Source organism: Camelina sativa, chromosome 13 (assembly GCF_000633955.1).
Source record: "Camelina sativa cultivar DH55 chromosome 13, Cs, whole genome shotgun sequence".
In the NCBI taxonomy this organism is placed as follows: domain Eukaryota; kingdom Viridiplantae; phylum Streptophyta; class Magnoliopsida; order Brassicales; family Brassicaceae; genus Camelina; species Camelina sativa.
In genome coordinates, this window is record NC_025697.1 from 2,880,214 (window position 1) to 2,898,502 (window position 18,289).

The window sequence follows — 18,289 nt, forward strand, 5'->3', positions numbered from 1 at the left end:
CATAGATACCTGTCCGGCGAGCCTGTCGACTTCTAAACTAATATCAGAGATGGATTTAGAAGCTTTTTCAATGGCGGCGTTTTTCCTTTTCTCAAGGAGACGTTTCTCCTGAGAAATTGGATCTTCTTTAACAACAAGCTTTGAACGATCTTTAACTCCGCAAAGATCAAGAAACATCTTCGAGTCTCTCTCTTTGTCTTTGTACAAAACCTTCATGTCTTCGTGGTGAAGTCCCACCTGGTCAGACAACATCTTCTTCAACTCTCCTGTTTCATTCAACCAACAAAACCAAATTAAATGCCGAACTCGAAAAAAAGGAAATAGTTGGATTGTGTGTGGTGGGTTTTGGTTTTGGTTTACCAAAGGTAGATTGGGAATTGATGTTGATCTCGTGATAAACCGACGCGTATTTGACCCGGACACGAATGACACGTGGCAATTCGGAGTTCTGATCCGTCCGACGTTGAACAACCATTCCTCCAGGTCGGTACTCCCACTCATTACCACTACTTCCACCGCCACCGCCTCCGCTTACGGACGTCGGCGACGATCCTGTCTTCATCTTCATCATATTCTTTTAACAAGATTCTTTGCTTCTTCTTCTTCTTCTTCTTCTTCTTCTAACTCGTCTTTGATCAAAAATAAAGAGATCGATCTCACATGTTATAAAGAATCCAAAATGTAGAGAGAGAGATAAGAGAGAGAGATAAGAGAGAGAGAGGGAGAGAGAGAGAGAGAGAGAGGTGATGAATATGATTTCTGAACACGATCAAGAAGATGAAGAAAGAAGGAAGAAGAAGAATAAAGAAACGTCTGAACAAAGTGAAGTAAATGCTATATTTTTTTTCTTGCAACTCTTTTTATAAAAAAAAAAAAATCATAAATAAAATAAAAGAGTGACAGCTAATGGTATTGTTGTTATGTCTCATCATCAGTAATCACACATATATATTTTATGAATATTTTTATGATTCCCACATTTTTTCTTTGTATTATTAATTTTTTTTTTCTCCCAATGTTCTGTATCAGTTTGGTTGTCTCCATTCTAAATACACCCATCTGTGTCAATGTCAATGAGAAAAATCAAACATATTGTTGTTACTGAATATATAGTTTATTTTTTCTACACCACATTAGTATAAGCTCAAAAACAACGATCACTGTCACAAATTACTAGACAATGTATCATGGGTCGTAATTTGCGTATATGTGAAGTATATAGTAAAATTTGGCGTTTACTCAACAGCTTATTTTTTTTTCTTTAGGAAGTTTTGTTAGATTTAGTTTTGTTAATTCATTGGCTCTGTTACTTTGTTTGTTATACATTTCTCAGGTTAACAGAATCTTGAAAGACCTGACAAATATTTTTTTTGGCCTATAAACTAATTTCACACACAACCAAAGTGCAATTCTCAGTATTTGTGTGTTTAGGAGAATTTAGTGACGTGTGAATTGGGTCAGTTACCAAAATTTTATTGCTAATAAAACAGATCCTACCAAGGCAGTACCATGGAACTCTATCTCTATGTATCTTCCTCTTATTTTGTGAAAACAGTCTCTGTAGCGACAAATGGCAATTTCCATAATCCAGTCCACTAGCAATCTACAACATGTGTCAGTGTGTCACTTTGTGGTGACCACATGAGTTTCAGTGTCAAGACTCCAAAACAACAGCTTACGGACAAGACATCTAGAAAAAAATATTCAAAATAAGCCAGTCAGGCCCAACTTTGTAGGACCATTTGTTTTTTCCTTTCATGTGACCTTTTTTTCTTCATATAGTTTAATTTGACTATGGTTTGGGCCTCCGGGGTCTGGGACAACTCTACCGAACCCACTCTGGCTGAACATGTTGTAAAGACAAGAATGGTTTAAGCTAGAGACTTGTTCGTTTCAATGACAATGGCTTCTTTACCTTTGATATGCCATGACTCCTTCATGTTTTTCTTACAAAAGTTCTCCTAAAGTTGTTTAACAATATGTAGTATGTACCTTTCTTTTCTTTATTTTGACTTTATTATTTTTACATATATGTTTGGTTAAATCTTAAAAAACGTTTGAATATGTCTTTAAAATTGAGTCAAAGATGTATACTTAGAAAAGAAAGATAAAGATAAGAGTAACTTCGTTGATCAAAGGCTTCAAAGATAATGTCATACAACCACCTCCCTTCTGCAAACGCAACAAAGCTGCAAGAGTGAGGGAGATAAAAAAAAAAAAGGATACTTTTGTTAGTAATTAGTATTATTGAAAAAAAATATAGCAATTCAATAGGTGTTTTTTTTCTTTTTTTTCTATAACAAATATAAGAACTTGAATAACCAAACATTAAGGAAAACTATAAAACTATAGTTCGCAATTTTGATGTTCGTAATAGAAAAGAAAAGAAAGAAAAAAAAAAAAAGAAGGGAAAAGTTCGGTACTAGCCTTGCTGCTTTGGAGCCATTTACGAATGCAATCTTTGTGATATTTGTGAGTACAGGGTAGAATAGTTATTTTCTCTCCAACAGCAAAATCTAAGTGGCATACCATACACCTGTATTGATTTTTTTCCCCACTCGTGTTGTTATTAATTTTTAACAGCATCTATGTAATTAAAACTGTATTAACTTTTACACTAGCTTATCTTTTTTTTTTTACCTCACGCGTGGCGTGGTTCTTTTTTTCTCCACTTACATGGGTTTTTTTTTCAAAAAAATTTAAAAACTTAATGTGGGGTGAAAATATAATAAGGCTATGCAATTTTGGAATCAGAATAACATGTATGTTTAATGGAAACAACAAATATAAACAAGAGAAATTAAGATAGTAATTTACTGTTTATCTTCGATAGAAGGTTGAAACTTGATGGCAGGTAATTGAGAAATTTGTCTCTCTGTTAATAATCCTTCACCTACATTTACTGTTTCACCTCCTCCACCTATGTTTACTCTTTCACGTTCTTGTATCCGCTAGTTTAAATTACAGAAAATAACTCAACAAAATATAATTGGATATAACGGTAAGAATGAATATTAAATTTTCAGGCGAGAAAAGGATACGGAAAAGTATAATATTCTTACATCGATTGGATATTCGTTTGGTTGATCCCCAAATCGTTCTGCAAACGTATATTAAAAGGTTAATTTAACCGTGATAATTAGACTTAACCGGGTTTTGGTTCAGTCTACTCTAGTGGACGAATCGATCAAAAATAGTCATACTTTAATACTTTTATAATTGAAAAACAACTAAAAGGATTGAATTAGATGATAGACCTGGAAGTGAATGTGGATAAGCGTTAAAGGACATCGGTGTATGTATTGATCTCGAACTTGGTCCTGGTACGAACAACCGTCTTAGCATCGAGACTAGCCACCATATCAAACATTTCCAGCATAGCCAATGTCGAGTGTTAGGTTGGTTTTGAAACTGACGATGATAAACAGAACGAGAAATGTCTTGTGAAGAGTAATAGTGTTCCGATGAGATGGGATTATAATAATGGGTAGAGATTATAGGTTGGTTTTGAAGGTGATAATTAATCATAGGAGAATTGTCTACAGGCACTGGATAATCATCGACTCTACCACGTTCTCTGTGGTACTCCTCGAGTCTCTTAGTGATTTCATCAGCTTCGCCGAACAAGTATTGGTATCCACTAGAACTTTGTGAATCTCCCATCTTGTTATAATATTTGGGAAATAGATATTCTCTTCACTAATTTTTGTTTCGTGGCATGGCTTTTTTATATGTATCATTCGATTTCGTTATATTATTGTCGTGATTGAGTCTCTTAATTAGAGCATGTAAATATGTTTTAATGAAAATATGCGAGAAACGAATTAACTACACGTAATAAAATATATTACGTACTAACTCCTGTTGATCTATTAAGCATCAACCACTAATTAAGCATTATATTCACTATTTTGAGAGCTTGTGCCTGGTATATGAATGATAAATTAGTGTAATATCTTATTTAATCTGTAAAAGAAATGACGACAAAAAAAAAAAAAAAAATCTGTAAAAGAAACTCACACCATCACACACTTTGTTATTCTCCCCTACCTTTTAGTATTTTTTTTAATCATGGACAACTTGTGAAGTAACTAGACCAAGATCACATGAAGCATCACTTCACTTCATGACCGAATTGTTCTCGAAGCTGAAAACTTTTACATATATGTTTCTATTCTATAAATATAGATGAAATCCACCTATCTAAAAGTTAATTAAAAAACACAATAAGAAAAAATATAACAGCTTATTAGAATGGTATCTCTCAAGTTCCTTGCAGCTATTCTCGTTGTCATGTTTCTGGCTACCGGACCTACGGTTCGAGCCCAACAATGCAGAGACGAGCTGAGCAATGTGCAAGTGTGTGCGCCACTGCTTCTGCCCGGTGCAGTCAGTCCAGCCCCAAACTCAAATTGCTGTGCTGCCCTCCAAGCAACCAACAAAGACTGTATCTGCAACGCTCTTCGAGCAGCCACCACACTTACCTCTCTTTGTAACCTCCCCTCTTTTGATTGTGGTAAGATGATTCATCAATTGAACCTTTTTTCATTAGATTATTAGTTTTTTTTTAAAATTCCATCTAAACATATTTGAATCAAATAATAGAATTGTAAATTGATTAGTTAGTCTATAGTATTTGTTTGTTGTTTGTCATTGTAATATTTTGGGACTATTGTTTTGTTAACTGTGTAGGTATAAGTGCTTAGTTCAGCAACGGTCAGTTCCGAGGATTTGGGGAGTTCGGTCTGCAAAAGACAAGACGAATAAAAATAAAGAATAATGAGAAATACACTATTTGAAATTTGATGTTTTTGTTTTGAATTTGGTCTGCTGTTCGGTTTGTTCAATACTTATGACAGATCTATTAAATATCGTTTTCACCATTATTACAAAATATTTTCTATAATTGGCATCATTATAAGTCTTGCTTTTATTACAGGCGTGTTAGTTTTACATATGCAACTTCAGGCATACCCTCAATTCAAAATTCAAAAGTAAAAAACTACCAATAGATTCAGAAATAATATTCACATCCACAAAATTTAAAATGTTGGTTTGATGCAACCAAAACCAAACGAGAGAATTGGTTTGGAGTGGACCGGAGCCATAGAACCATTGACTATAATTGACTTTGGATCAAAATATGTCCTACCGTAATAACGCGTGTGAGCGAGCTTAAAGGTCCGTGTTACACACTCACTTAAGCTTTGGTTTGGATTGGACCGGACCGGACTCATTGACTTGAATTAACGCGTGTAACCAACGCGCATGACCTAAGATCACTCTAGTCTATATAAATGCAACATTAGTACATTACACAACACTCGCTTTGGCTTCTCCATTCCCATATTGTCTTTTTATACTTAAAAAAACAAAAACAAAAAAAACCACAGCCGTTGAAACTTCAGAGAAATTTCAGTTCAGGCAATGAAGTGAAGTGAGAATGGGTTTTTTCGGAAGACTGTTTGGGAGCAAGAAACAAGAAAAATCAGCACCCAACAGACGAAGATGGAGCTTCGCTACTATTAAATCCACACATCCGGCGAATGATTCGTCTTCTCATCCAAGCAAAAGACGTGGGGATGGAGACAGCTTAGACGCCGATAAGCATGCGATAGCCGTCGCGGCTGCTACAGCTGCGGTGGCTGAGGCAGCTCTCGCTGCTGCTCGTGCGGCGGCGGAAGTCGTGAGACTCACCAATGGCGGTAGAAACTCCTCGGCGACTCAAACATGTCGGAGTAATCGTCGGTGGACTCAAGATTATCGAGCGGCGTTGAAGATTCAATCCGCTTTTCGTGGCTACTTGGTTAGTTAATTACTTACTACTTTAAATTTAATCTTTTAAACTCAACTTTTAATCTTTAATTCTGTTTTTGGTTCAAAAACAAATTTATTGAGCCAAGTGTGGAACTAGCTAGCTGGCTGATGTTGATTTCTCTACTTAACCCCAAACTGAAATATTTATTGAAAATATAAACAATGAGTATTGTTTGTATTGGTCCCCGGAATAAGACTATGAAAGGAGACAAATGAATGAATAAATGAAACCAAAGAAAACTTGTTAGAATCCGATACGATTCTCTACCGACACTATTTAATGGTCTATATACACAAATTCTCTGTTTGGTCCCAGAAAATATGCATATTCATCATCTCAAACCAAAATGTTACCTAACTGGATTTAGCTTTAGGGCTTATTTCTATACTAGTGCGAAAATTCAGAATTTTAAGAATCAATTGTTACATGTGTAATAATAAGAAAAGGTCAAGTTGTTTCCTTTTTCCTTTTTTATCCCTTTTTTAGTATAGTTTCTGAAAAGTCCTAAATGTATTTTACTGCAAAAGTGAAACTACAGATGGGTTTTAAAGCTTTTTGTTGAGCTTTAACCATTATTATTAATTATTATTTTTTTCTTTCTATAAATTGATAGTTGATAGGTTTGTAGTTGTTAGGTTTGAACCATTCAGAAGAAATTGATATTGGTTGGGAAACTACGTATAATGTTACTTTGTGGGTTGGATTAGGTGTGTAATAAAAAATGTTTTGTTAATTCAGGCGAGGAGGGCGTTGAGAGCATTGAAGGCGTTAGTGAAGCTTCAAGCATTAGTGAAGGGACACATAGTAAGGAAACAAACGGCTGATATGCTGCGTCGGATGCAAACACTGGTTCGGCTCCAAGCTCGAGCTCGAGCGTCCCGTTCTTCACACGTCTCTGACTCATTCCACTCGTCAACATCAATGGTCCCATCAACTTCCCCACAATCTTTACACGCACGACGCCTTTCAGAGGCTGAATACAGCAAAGTCATTGCCATGGACCACTACCGTTCACCGATGGGTTCGAGCCGGTTATTAGACCAATGGAGGACAGATGAAACTTTATGGAACGCACCACAGTACAATGAAGATGATGACAAGATCCTAGAAGTCGACACTTGGAAGCCTCACGCAAGGGAGTCACCAAGGAAAAAAGGATCCCTTATGGCTCCAACAAGTGTGGAGAGCAGTCCACAATTAAGGTCTAGAACAGGAAGCAGCAGTGGTGGTTCAAGGAGAAAAACTCCCTTCACGCCTAAGAGAAGCGAGTACGAGTACTACTCTGGGTATCACCCTAACTACATGGCTAACACTGAGTCTTACAGAGCAAAAGTCCGGTCACAAAGCGCACCAAGACAGAGGCTACAAGAGTTAACTTCAGAGAGTGGCTACAAGAGGTCTATACAGGGACAGTATTATTACTACACAGCCGCTGCAGAGCGATCTTTTGATCAGCGTTCGGATAACGGGATCTCGGGTTACAGAGGAGTTTCTGATGGGTTAGATCGAAACCAATGTGAGAAATCGAAGATGTATACTTCGTTTTTCAGTTCTAATCCTCTTTACTTTCAATAGTCGAAAGGATGAAAAAAATATGAGTGGAATGTGTAAAACTTAGATTTGGACACACGAGTACAGTACAGACAGACAGTGATCAATCTGTGTTTTGTATTTTCATTTGACTAGATCCAACGGTACAAAACTCTTAACAACAAAGCTATAGGGTCCACACTTGTCTGATATAAAAAACTTCAATAATTTGAAGTGATGTCAAGTCAAGACGTGGAAATCACCACTTAAAAAGCAATGAGATTGATTGATAATAACCCTTCCTATTAAACAAACTATTTCCCTCTCTTTTGTTTTCCGGTAAAAAGCTTCACAAAGTCACACACACATAAGAATTAAATGATAAACGCTGAACATATATATGCATTTACAAAGTAAAAACATGTTGCTTTTACTTATCAGATATCATCACAACTCCATCTTGAGGTGGGAACACAGCGCAGGTAACGGCACCAACGGCAGTGATCATTACCGTTTTCTCCTCGGAATAGCATCATCAGCGTCACCACGAACCTGCACAAAACCCCACAACATTTGGTATAACATTGAACAATTTGGGATATTACATTGAAATAAAATGAGAGAGTGAATGCAGCAGAGTTTACCAAGCAATCAATAGAGCGAGAGATAGGAGCCACAATAGGTACTGGTAAGGCTTGTACTTGTATCTCAGTGGTGTGCCTTGTGGCATATGCTCTCTTGCTAACCACTTGAACTGAGGACGAGCCAACAGAATGAAACCGAGGAGAAACCCCGTTATAAACCCACCCACATGTGCAAAATTATCAACATGAGGCAGAATCCCAATTACCAAGTTTATCAATATGACAAACACAAGCGTCAGGAGTGCAGCAATCTGCACCCAAATAAAACCAAAACCAAAGTCAATTATTAACCTTGTTTGTTCAGATCATGAACCAACATGATGGATTAATTTTTGTATCTTTCACCTTGTTGGAGTAGATAGTCCAGTTGGTGAAAAGTTCAGAAAGCATTGAGCCAAGGAGGCCAAAAAGAGCACCAGAAGCTCCAACAGAGATACTGTTTCTGATAAACAACGAGGACAGTATACTCCCTCCAATTCCTGATAACACGTATATAACTCCAATTCTAACTGCAAGCAAAAAATTACAGAACCAAGATTCAGGATTCCTAACAACAACAGAAGTAACATTAACTTAGAAAGAAGACTAGACTAGATCAATCAAGAGAATGCATACCGAAACCAAACTGCTGCTCGAGGCGAATACCAATGAATACAAGGCTTAGCATATTAGCTGCAAGATGAATAACACCGGCGTGTAACCATATACATGTAAGAAGACGCCAGGCTTCCTTCTTCTCCACAACTTTGCTCCACTCAAGTGCTCCTAACTTCTCCAATCTTCAAGTATATATCAATCAAAACTTAATCAATAAAAGTTCGAAACCAGTCCCTAAATGGGATAAAATCAATGATTCCTCCTAGGATGACATAGTAACCGACAGAAACAGAGCATAAAAAAAAAACGTAATAATAGACCAAACCCTAAATTGGGAATATGAAAGAAAGAAAGAAAAGAAACGTACGTGTGAGAAGAAGGACCAAAGAGAGGATTACTCCGGAGAGGCTCGAAGGAGAGTCTTCCAAGGAAATCGGCGACACAGTGGCCACGTAGACGGTGAGACTCGAAATGCTTCGGACAGTTATTAACGAACATAGCAACAACGAAGAGCGCGACGTTGGCGGCAATGAACACAGGGACAAGCCACGACGTCCACTGCGACGACAAGGCGTTGTCGGCAAATTCAGCAGACGACGAAGATAAAGCTACAGGCATAGGCGGTGGTCCGATTCGATTCCGATCACCGCCTCTGCTTCCGATCCCTCTATCCTTCGCCGACATTCGGTTCTCCAGATCATCATCTCCGACAGCCATTATTATTAGTGATCTCTCTCTCTCCTTTCTCTGTAATTTTTTTTTTTTTTTTGGGGGTTTTTTTTTTTTTTTTTTTTTTTGATTAGAAGGGGGCGGTAAGGTTAAGAAAGAGAGAAGAGTTAAAAAAAAAAATTAAAAACATTTAATTTGAGAGAGAGTGGGTGAGAGAAGTGGGTTTTCTATTAACTAATTAAATAATTACACGTGTTAATGTTAATACGTCATACACGTTTCTTTGTGGTACGTGTGTTTTTGGTTTATTGCACACTGTATCGTAACTGATCTATCTAAATAACGTGCGCTGGATTCCCCAAATTGCCTTTTTTTTCACGCTAATGCTGTGATGTCTAACATCTTTAATTGTATGAGTTTGAAACTGCATTTGCTACCAAATTGCAGTTATACATAGACATTACTTGTTGGCGTGACATTTGAAAAGAGACCATACAAAGTATTCTGATCCAAGGAATCTACGAGGTTAGGCTCATTATAACCTTTTAATAATTCAAAATCCAAAAACTTTAGTCCATAAAAAAAAACTGTTGAAAGCAAACTTAAGAACACAAATCAAGAACTTATACACTGCAATAATGATGTCCAAATAACTATTTAGCGCCTTAATAAGTCCTCGCTTAACCGGTTTTAGTCTAGAGCCAGCTCTACCTCTTGCACATGAGTAGAATTCCTCCGAAGTTAGGGAATATAACCATACCAATTATGTGTAGCTTATGATGGGATAAGTGTTTTTTTTTTTGTGTGTGTGCAAACCAAGTGATTTCAATTAGAAGGGGGTCTAAACCGGATCCGGTACATGAGTTTTAAGAGATTGCTTAGCTAACACATCAACATCTTGGTTATAACTTCGAGTAACGAAAAAAACCTAATTTGCTTGAAAGAAGCGGATAGATTGAGGATATCAAAGATTACCCCATGGAGCTCCTTAGACGGAATCTCTGATTGTATGGCTTCGCTTAATTGTTTACAATCTAAAGCGACATAAATGTTTTAGAAACCTAGGTTGTGGGCGTCTTACATGGCTTGGAGCATGGTTGTTGCCTCTGCAATTAGTGGTGATCGGATCCACTGAGAAGTAGTTGATCTTTTGCAATGTTGTAGGATGAGAGCTATCATTTGAAAGACGTGTAATGGACACAAAGCCGAAAGGGATGACCTTCTTCCATGAGCTTCCAAACTCTATTGCTAGATTCATCTTGCCTTTCTGTCTAATACATATATAGATGGTTGCAAATGCATTCCCAATAATCAATCATACTATATGTCTTAGTACATTAACTATTATATATCAACATAAGAAATATACTCATTAAATTAATTATTATTATGACATCGCTTATATAGATTTTAAGATTAAAATAATCATTAAATACAAAAAAAACTTTTTTGATAAGGAATCCAGTTTCACCATAAATATTGATGAACATTTGTCTTTGTTTAGTCTAAAAAATATGAATCTCGTGAAGGTATCATTTAATAAAGATAAGAAGAAATATATTTTATTAACTTCGTAACCGTTCAAACTTAGTGTGTATTAGTTTTATCTTATATATATGTACTGGTTTCAGTGAAAACTCTGTCCCTCAGAAACTAACTGAGAGAATTCAGATCTATAAGCTCATCTTCTGAGGAGTTCTGTAAAATCATCAAGGTATATACAATTTTTGATAATCTTTGACTAAAATTTCATATCTTTTCAATTAGGTTTTCTCATTGTTACAAACAATTTTTACTCAACTATTATGATCCATTGATTAGATATTTGCCATGTTAAGCAAAATCATATAATGAATTTCATGCATTACGCTTTTATCTTGGCTACTATAGATCCTTCGTATAGCACAACAATACTTTTTGCACATGTTTCGGGATGTTTTGGGTTAAAATACAATTAATGTGTATTATTTTTTCTTTAATCGTTTCAAAGAATTCTCAATCATTCACAAACTAGCTGAATGTTCAGAGATCTACAAATTCTTCATCTGAGAAGTTTTGTGAAAAATCATCAAGCTGTATACAATTTATTAAATCGTTGACTATGGGTTTAAGTATTTTCAATTTAGGTTTTATGATTGTGAAATTAAATTTTTAACCAACAAGTGTGATCCAATGATTATTAACTTGACATATTAAACAATATTAGGTATTCAATTTCTTTTTAGTTCAAAAAAAAAAAAAAAGTATTCAATTTCTTCAGTTATGCTTCCATCTTGGCTACATTTTCTAGAATTTTGTTGGTTGTAAGAAAGAAATAAAAGGAAAACTTGTTGTTTGACTAATTTATTCTCTTCCTATGACTATAATAGATTCAAAGGTTAAAGATGTATCAACTTCGTCAAACGAGGATTTTTCTACAGCAACAAAACGATTTGCTGAGAACAGAAAATGAAGCTATGGTTTATGCATTGTCCACTCCATATACATCTAGTTGCATATCTTGTAGTGGGCCCATCGTTTCAACCGAAGAAAATGAGCTGTGGTTGGAGAATGCTCTTCTTCGGTCAGAGATTGATACACTGACTTGTTTTATAAGGAAATTAAATTCGTTCATAAACCTATATCCTGTGGTTGGTGTATCTTTGACGAAATGGCATTACGCAGTGGTGGCTATGACGTCACTTTCGCTTAAAGAAGTCATTTCTCTTGCAAGGCAAGGAAATCCAATGTGGACATGCAACGACAGACTCAATCTTGACGAGTACTACTCTAATTTTTTTCCTTGGTATGCCAGAAACGCACCTGGGTTTGTGCATGAGGCCTCAAGAGCTTATGCAATGGTCCCCTTTGATGCTTCACTGCTTGTGGAAAATCTTACGAATCATGTAAGTGTGACAAGCTATATATATAAAATCATAATAATATACAATTTTCCTTTTCTTTATTATATTTTTTTCGTATAATTAGGTAAGTTGGCAAAAAATCTTCCCATCAATCATCGCAGATGTGTCTTTGGAATCACATAACCGAGTCTTTCAAATGGTACAAAACACATAATTTTTTTTTTAATTTCAGGAATTTACAATTAATGATCTTTTTAATCTTTATAATTGTAGATTAATGTGAATTTTGTGCAACAAATCTCTCCTTTAATTCAAACTCGGAATGTGAAACTTCTTCGGCGTTCAATGCGTATAGAAAATAATACATGGGTTATCGTAGATATCTCTATGTATTTTAGCTCATATGCACGACATTCACGCCCCAATTTTATGAGATTTCCTTCTGGATATCTTGTCGAGCAAATAGCCAACGGTATCTCCAAGGTATATTCAGTTTCAATCGAGTTTAGTTATATATATGTGATGGTAGTAGCTATAATTTGATTCAATTATCATATGTAGGTAACCGTTCTCGACCACTGGGTTTATCAAGAAGAAGAAGTCATAAAGAATTTCAGTTCAAATTCAAGGTTTGGTGCACATAGATGGCTTGCCGCTCTTCAAAGGCATTGCTACAACACTTGGTCTGTTTCGATTTCCTCAATCGGTCACCAAATTCAAAGTAATAAAACAAGATTTTTTTTTTTCTTTTTTTTTTCTGCTCAACTATTTTAGTTTGGTTTCATACTAACCATGTGTTTACTGCTGGACCTTGTGTAGTATGTGGCCCAATTTGTCATACCAATTTGCTTAACCTATCTACATGGATGGTTTCCATATTTTGTACGGGAGTTTGCGGGACAACAAGACAAAAGTGGAAGCGCCTTAGTACAATTGGATTTTCGGTTCATAACATAAGAATGTTCACCAGGGAAAGTCGAGACATGAATGGGATCCCTTGGGGTTTTGTTAGCGCTACTGGTATGGCTAGAATGCAAGTTACCCAAGAAATCCTTTTTAGATTGATTAACCGTGCAAAAAAACAAGATATATGGGAAAATTTAGCATCTGTTAAAGATATGAAAGAATTAATTCGTATCAAAAGATGTCCTAATCCAGGGAATGAAGTTTCTGTTTTCTGCATTGAGGTACGTAGCTAATTCATATGATTTAATTCTATTGTTTGGATTTTAAGCAGTTTTTTATAAACATAAATTACTTAATTATATTGCAGTGCAATGGTCCTAAAGAATGGTATTTGATTCAAGAAACATACTATGAAGCATCAGGAGCAATGATCATCTACGCTTGCATAGAAGCACCATGTTTTACAGCTATAATAAACGGTGAAGATTTGTCACGCATCGAAATTTTACCATTCGGATTCACGATAATACCAAATGGATTACAAGAAATTTTCTTGTCGGCTGCATGTCAGGTAAAGATCAATCAAACCATTCTCACAGATTCAGATAAGCTGATGGAGTTTATGAGAAATATGATTGATGATACTCTAGAAAATGTCCAAAATATCGGTTCCGTCAACCCCTAAAGCTTTATAGGCTTCTAAAGTTCCTTGTTGTTGTTGTTGTTTTATTTGAACTTTGTTTATATGAACTTTAAAAAGATAACAAATAAATGGTGATCATGGATTTTATCTTACAGTTTGATATATTTTCATATGTTGCTAATGGATCCAAATGATAACGATATCCTAGATCATATAAAACAGTCTTTATATGACACCAATTTTAATATCTAGCTTCATATTTCTTCTTTATATGGTTGTTTAATAAGAACAAGTAAACCTTATGATTTAATCCCAAAACAAAAACAAAAATAAAATGAAGAAAAGCCAAACTTGAAGATGAATCACAAAGACGCCACGTGGGATGAGTGGGACAAGTGAAAGTGGAGATTTAGGGGTAAAATGGTAAATACAGGTTTATGTTTCGCCTGCATCTTCCTTTGTCTTTCTTTTTTGTCTCCATACAGACAAAACTAAAGAGATAGAGAGAGAGAGAGAGAGAGAGAGAGTTCGCGTGCTGTTTCAGTAATTCAATATATCTAAATTATCAAATCCCAGATTCTTTCTTCTCTGTATCTTTCCACGACGGTTGACCTAATTTAATCGTCACATCCAATTGAAATTTGAAGTTTTGATTCACATCTGTTGAAAAAGAAGATAGATAGATAGAGAGAGAGAGACAAAAAAAAAACAAATGGGGAATTCATTTGGGTGTTCGGCGTCCGGCGAGAGATTGGTGTCGGCGGCGAGAGATGGGGATTTCGTGGAGGCGAAGATGCTTCTTGATTGTAACCCTTGTCTCGCCAAGTATTCTACTTTCGGTGGTCTCAATTCTCCTTTGCATTTCGCTGCTGCCAAAGGCCATAACGAGGTTCCCTTCTTTTTCATCAGTTCTTTTGATTGCTTCTTTAGTTGTTTTTGATGTAAAGTTTTCGTTTTTTTATCTGTTGTGATGTTAGATTGTCGGGCTGTTGCTCGAGAATGGAGCTGATGTGAATTCCAGAAATTATTGCGGCCAGGTATTCGAGATTCAGCCTAGATTCATGGATTCAAGTTCGATTCTTTCGATTGGAATTTGATTTAAGGATTTGTATCAATTAGTGAGATGTGAAATCTTTGGCTAAGTTTTGAGCTGCTAGGCTAAGTCTATGGTTAACAATTCGAGTCCTACACTGAATCCACTAAAAAGCTAGGAACATCCTAAGTTGGTTACTACTTCTGTTTCAGACGGCATTGATGCAAGCTTGTAGATATGGACATTGGGAAGTTGTGCAAACTCTTCTGCTTTTCCGATGCAATGTGAGTTGTTTTTTTAGTCACTAGCTGAAAAGACAACTATACGATTTTGTCACTTAATGTCGTCTTATAAATCTTTCTTTTGTCAAGGTTACTAGAGCTGATTATTTAGCTGGAAGAACAGCGCTTCATTTCGCTGCTGTGAATGGTCATGCCAGATGTATTAGACTTGTCTTGGCTGACTTTGTACCTAGTGATAAATTTAACTCTCTTCCTGAGACTGGTGTAGTGGTCACTGCGAAAAACAAATCCGAGCAAAGGTTTTTTGTTTCGAATCGATCTTCTATGTTTGCAAGGTTTTTATTTTGGATTGATTGTATAGTTAGCTCCAACGATAATAGTTTGTTTTATGGTGCAGCGCTTTGTCTAAATTTGTTAATAAGGCGGCTGATGGTGGAATTACAGCTCTTCACATGGCTGCCTTGAATGGTTTATTTGACTGTGTGCAGCTTTTGCTTGATCTCGAAGCGAATGTTTCCGCTGTGACTTTTCATTATGGAACATCTATGGATATGATTGGTCTCAGCTCTCTACCCGCCATTTTTATCTTCCTGACTAAAGGAGTATATTTATAATGCTCCCAAAGATGACAATCTTGGTCTTAAACTCTTAATTGCTGTTTCAGGAGCAGGAAGCACTCCGTTGCACTATGCCGCTTGTGGTGGGAATCTGAAATGTTGTCAGGTAAGAACAATACTACTAAGTTTAATTCTTTATGCTTCGGTATTTTGGATACAAAGAGTGATGAGAATCTCCATTTTTTTTGTTTCTCAATAGATTCTTCTTGCCAGAGGTGCAAGAAAGATGACATTGAACTGCAACGGGTAAGTTATTCCATCACAACATTCTAATGTTCTATTTCATGTAATTTGACTGTTGTTAGGATGAAAACTTTCCTTTTTAAAAAAATGTTTGTAGGTGGCTACCTATTGACATAGCACGTATGTGGAGTCGTCATTGGTTAGAACCGTTACTTTCGCCAATTTCGGATGTCGTCATTCCAACGTTTCCTCATTCTAAATACTTATCATTGCCCCTTTTGAGTATACTCAACATTGCAAGGTAATGAAAGAAACCAACATCTGAGCTTTTAGGACAAAACTCTGGCCACAAATATGACTCAGGTGATTTCTCTTTTTGTTGACTATTTACTTGCAGAGAGTTCGGGTTGCAGTCTGCAACCATCGCAGATGAGGTCGATATATGTGCGGTTTGCCTTGAAAGAACATGCACAGTTGCTGCTGAAGGTTCGGTTTAAATTTTTTGTCATTACACTTTTAGAGATGTTTATTAATAATGTCCTCTAAAGAGTTGGTGGTTTTTGTGTTTCAGGTTGTGAGCATCAGCTATGTGTGAGATGTGCGTTATACCTATGCTCTTCGAGCAATGTTCCCTCGGTGACAGTTGACCCGCCCGGGTCAATCCCTTGCCCTCTTTGTAGACACGGGATTGTGTCGTTTAAACGGCTCCCAAGCTCCCAAACCAGAGAAATGAAGTTACCAATTTCACTCGGGTTCTGTGCACCGTGTATGCTTCACACGGGTGACACAACAGATCAATCATCACCAACATGCCCAACAACAGAGCAGCGTAGCACTAAGACCAGGGCAGCCTCGGTTTCATCTGATATGTTCTGTCCTGTAACATGTAGCCCATTCCCTTCAGTGAACATTCCAATGTGCACCTGCAACGAAGGAACATGTCCAAACTTTGAGACACATGGGACAGAGAGACATAGCGAAGAACACGACGAATCTTCTCCTACAAGAACAGCAAGTGAGCAGGAGAAGATAGAAGAAGGGCAAAGGCTTGGGAAGACAACAACTTGTTCAAGCATGTTCTGGGGAAGAAGAAGCTGCAGCAGAGAGAACCAATGCAACTCCGAGATCAATGCTTGACTTGATCACATAAACATTATTTCTATGTACAGAGAAAGAGAGAGAGAACCTATGTCTCCATCATTTCTTACTTTTAAAAATGGGATGAGCCACACAGAGTCTTCTTCTTAGGTTTGTTTTGATTATTGGAGAGATGCTACAGTTATTAAATTATGGTGGAAAGATTTGTAATTATCACCATAATAGTGGGGTCAGTTTGCAAAATCTTTGTATTTTTATCATTGGACTCATCTGTTGTTGAAGTATAGTTTTCAACCCAAGAAAAAGAAAGTCAAACAAAACTATAAAAAGAGAATACTGATAATAATTACAAAACTCAATGGCTTCCCTATAGCTGTTCTTACTTCTTGTTGTATGAGAAAAAATCTGACCACACAAGTCCACCGTCCACGTCCGTTTCTCCTCTGCTAATAAATAACTTAAAATACTCGTATTACTTTTGTTATTTCTCAAATCAAATTGAGGAAAAAGAAAGAAGAAAAAAAAAAATCAAATGAAAATGAAAGTATCACTCAATTTAATCGGACCCAAAGTGGTCTGGTTTCAGTGATGCACCCATTTCAAGAACATTCCCAAATTCGGCTTTGCTACTTGGAAATCTTTCATTATCTGTAGCAGAGCTCGTCTCCACGAGATTAATTTCAATTACATTTTTTAAATTATTTATTGAACTTAGTGTATTATGTCATGATATATATATATATATATATATATATATATATATATATATAGCAGCTGCACTTTTTGTTTCTGACCATGTGGTCTGTTTGTGTTCAAGCCGTAGTAATAAATCAACTGCAAGTTATGTGTAACTCAGTGGTCCACTAACCTACTAATCAACCATTTTCACACAATTGGTACAAGTGTGTATTAGGGTCCTTCTAAAAAGTAGTATTTTGACAATGAAAGTATACAAATAAATTTTAATTAGAGTAATCTAATCAGGTAAGCATTATTTTGTATAATGTGTTTAGAAAATGGAAACAAATCCCAAAGGGAAAAAGCTAATACATACCCAAAAGGGAAAGAAGACATGTGGGAACTCTCTGCTACTCTTTCTTCTTCTCCCCTTTTATATTATTTTGGACCACCATTTTTTTAAGATTTTCTTAATTCTAACCACTTCTTTCATAACACCAAAACAATTTTACATGAAAAGAAAAAAAAAAACTTAAAAGAAACATGCATAATTTGTGTGTAAGAAATGTTGACTGTCCAAAATTTCTTCTCTTTTGCAATGTAAACAAGGAGAAAAGAAACCAGTCAATAATGTTAAAATAATTCAATACTTATTTATTAGTAGTACTATACTACTATCAAGTAAATGCAACAATTTCCCAAACATAAAAACGAAAAAAAGAAACCTAAAATTATTAGCTGTGTAAGTGAGTAGATAATAAAAGGGGTTTATTAATTGAAGCCTCTTT

General features: G+C 36.0%; 7 protein-coding genes across 7 annotated transcripts in view; 4 read left to right on the forward strand and 3 right to left on the reverse strand.

The window, feature by feature from the left end:
- LOC104734738 (BAG family molecular chaperone regulator 3) overlaps window positions 1-860 on the reverse strand; it is a 2,811-nt gene extending 1,951 nt beyond the window's left edge. The window contains exons 1-2 of the mRNA XM_010454375.2: window positions 361-860; window positions 10-266 (exon numbers count right to left, since the gene is read on the reverse strand). Coding sequence (XP_010452677.1) covers window positions 10-266; window positions 361-571 — 468 coding nt within the window. The 5' untranslated portion in view covers window positions 572-860. The remainder of the gene's footprint in view (window positions 1-9; window positions 267-360) is intronic.
- Window positions 2,154-3,663, reverse strand: LOC104734739 (RING-H2 finger protein ATL3-like). The gene is made up of 4 exons (XM_010454376.1): window positions 3,232-3,663; window positions 2,818-2,951; window positions 2,428-2,536; window positions 2,154-2,189 (listed from the first exon to the last, which is right to left on the reverse strand). Exons 1-4 carry the CDS (start codon window positions 3,661-3,663, stop codon window positions 2,154-2,156), a joined length of 711 nt encoding a protein of 236 aa, XP_010452678.1.
- Window positions 4,210-4,906, forward strand: LOC104734740 (tapetum-specific protein A9). The gene is made up of 2 exons (XM_010454377.1): window positions 4,210-4,516; window positions 4,693-4,906. The coding sequence occupies exons 1-2, from the start codon at window positions 4,255-4,257 to the stop codon at window positions 4,704-4,706; spliced, it is 276 nt and encodes a 91-aa protein (XP_010452679.1). The 5' UTR covers window positions 4,210-4,254; the 3' UTR covers window positions 4,707-4,906.
- Window positions 5,315-7,495, forward strand: LOC104734742 (protein IQ-DOMAIN 14). Its single transcript, XM_010454379.2, has 2 exons — window positions 5,315-5,806; window positions 6,557-7,495. Exons 1-2 carry the CDS (start codon window positions 5,444-5,446, stop codon window positions 7,391-7,393), a joined length of 1,200 nt encoding a protein of 399 aa, XP_010452681.1. The 5' UTR covers window positions 5,315-5,443; the 3' UTR covers window positions 7,394-7,495.
- Window positions 7,470-9,375, reverse strand: LOC104734741 (RHOMBOID-like protein 3). Its single transcript, XM_010454378.2, has 5 exons — window positions 8,957-9,375; window positions 8,608-8,771; window positions 8,338-8,501; window positions 7,993-8,243; window positions 7,470-7,900 (listed from the first exon to the last, which is right to left on the reverse strand). Exons 1-5 carry the CDS (start codon window positions 9,304-9,306, stop codon window positions 7,786-7,788), a joined length of 1,044 nt encoding a protein of 347 aa, XP_010452680.1. The 5' UTR covers window positions 9,307-9,375; the 3' UTR covers window positions 7,470-7,785.
- On the forward strand, window positions 10,869-13,804 carry LOC104734744 (homeobox-leucine zipper protein ANTHOCYANINLESS 2). Its single transcript, XM_010454380.2, has 7 exons — window positions 10,869-10,972; window positions 11,628-12,143; window positions 12,226-12,300; window positions 12,375-12,584; window positions 12,663-12,822; window positions 12,921-13,288; window positions 13,375-13,804. Exons 2-7 carry the CDS (start codon window positions 11,643-11,645, stop codon window positions 13,690-13,692), a joined length of 1,632 nt encoding a protein of 543 aa, XP_010452682.1. The 5' UTR covers window positions 10,869-10,972; window positions 11,628-11,642; the 3' UTR covers window positions 13,693-13,804.
- LOC104734745 (E3 ubiquitin-protein ligase XBAT33) lies at window positions 14,131-17,078 on the forward strand. Its single transcript, XM_010454381.2, has 10 exons — window positions 14,131-14,539; window positions 14,628-14,687; window positions 14,896-14,967; window positions 15,055-15,224; window positions 15,323-15,483; window positions 15,590-15,648; window positions 15,742-15,788; window positions 15,883-16,026; window positions 16,123-16,211; window positions 16,297-17,078. The coding sequence occupies exons 1-10, from the start codon at window positions 14,363-14,365 to the stop codon at window positions 16,860-16,862; spliced, it is 1,545 nt and encodes a 514-aa protein (XP_010452683.1). The 5' UTR covers window positions 14,131-14,362; the 3' UTR covers window positions 16,863-17,078.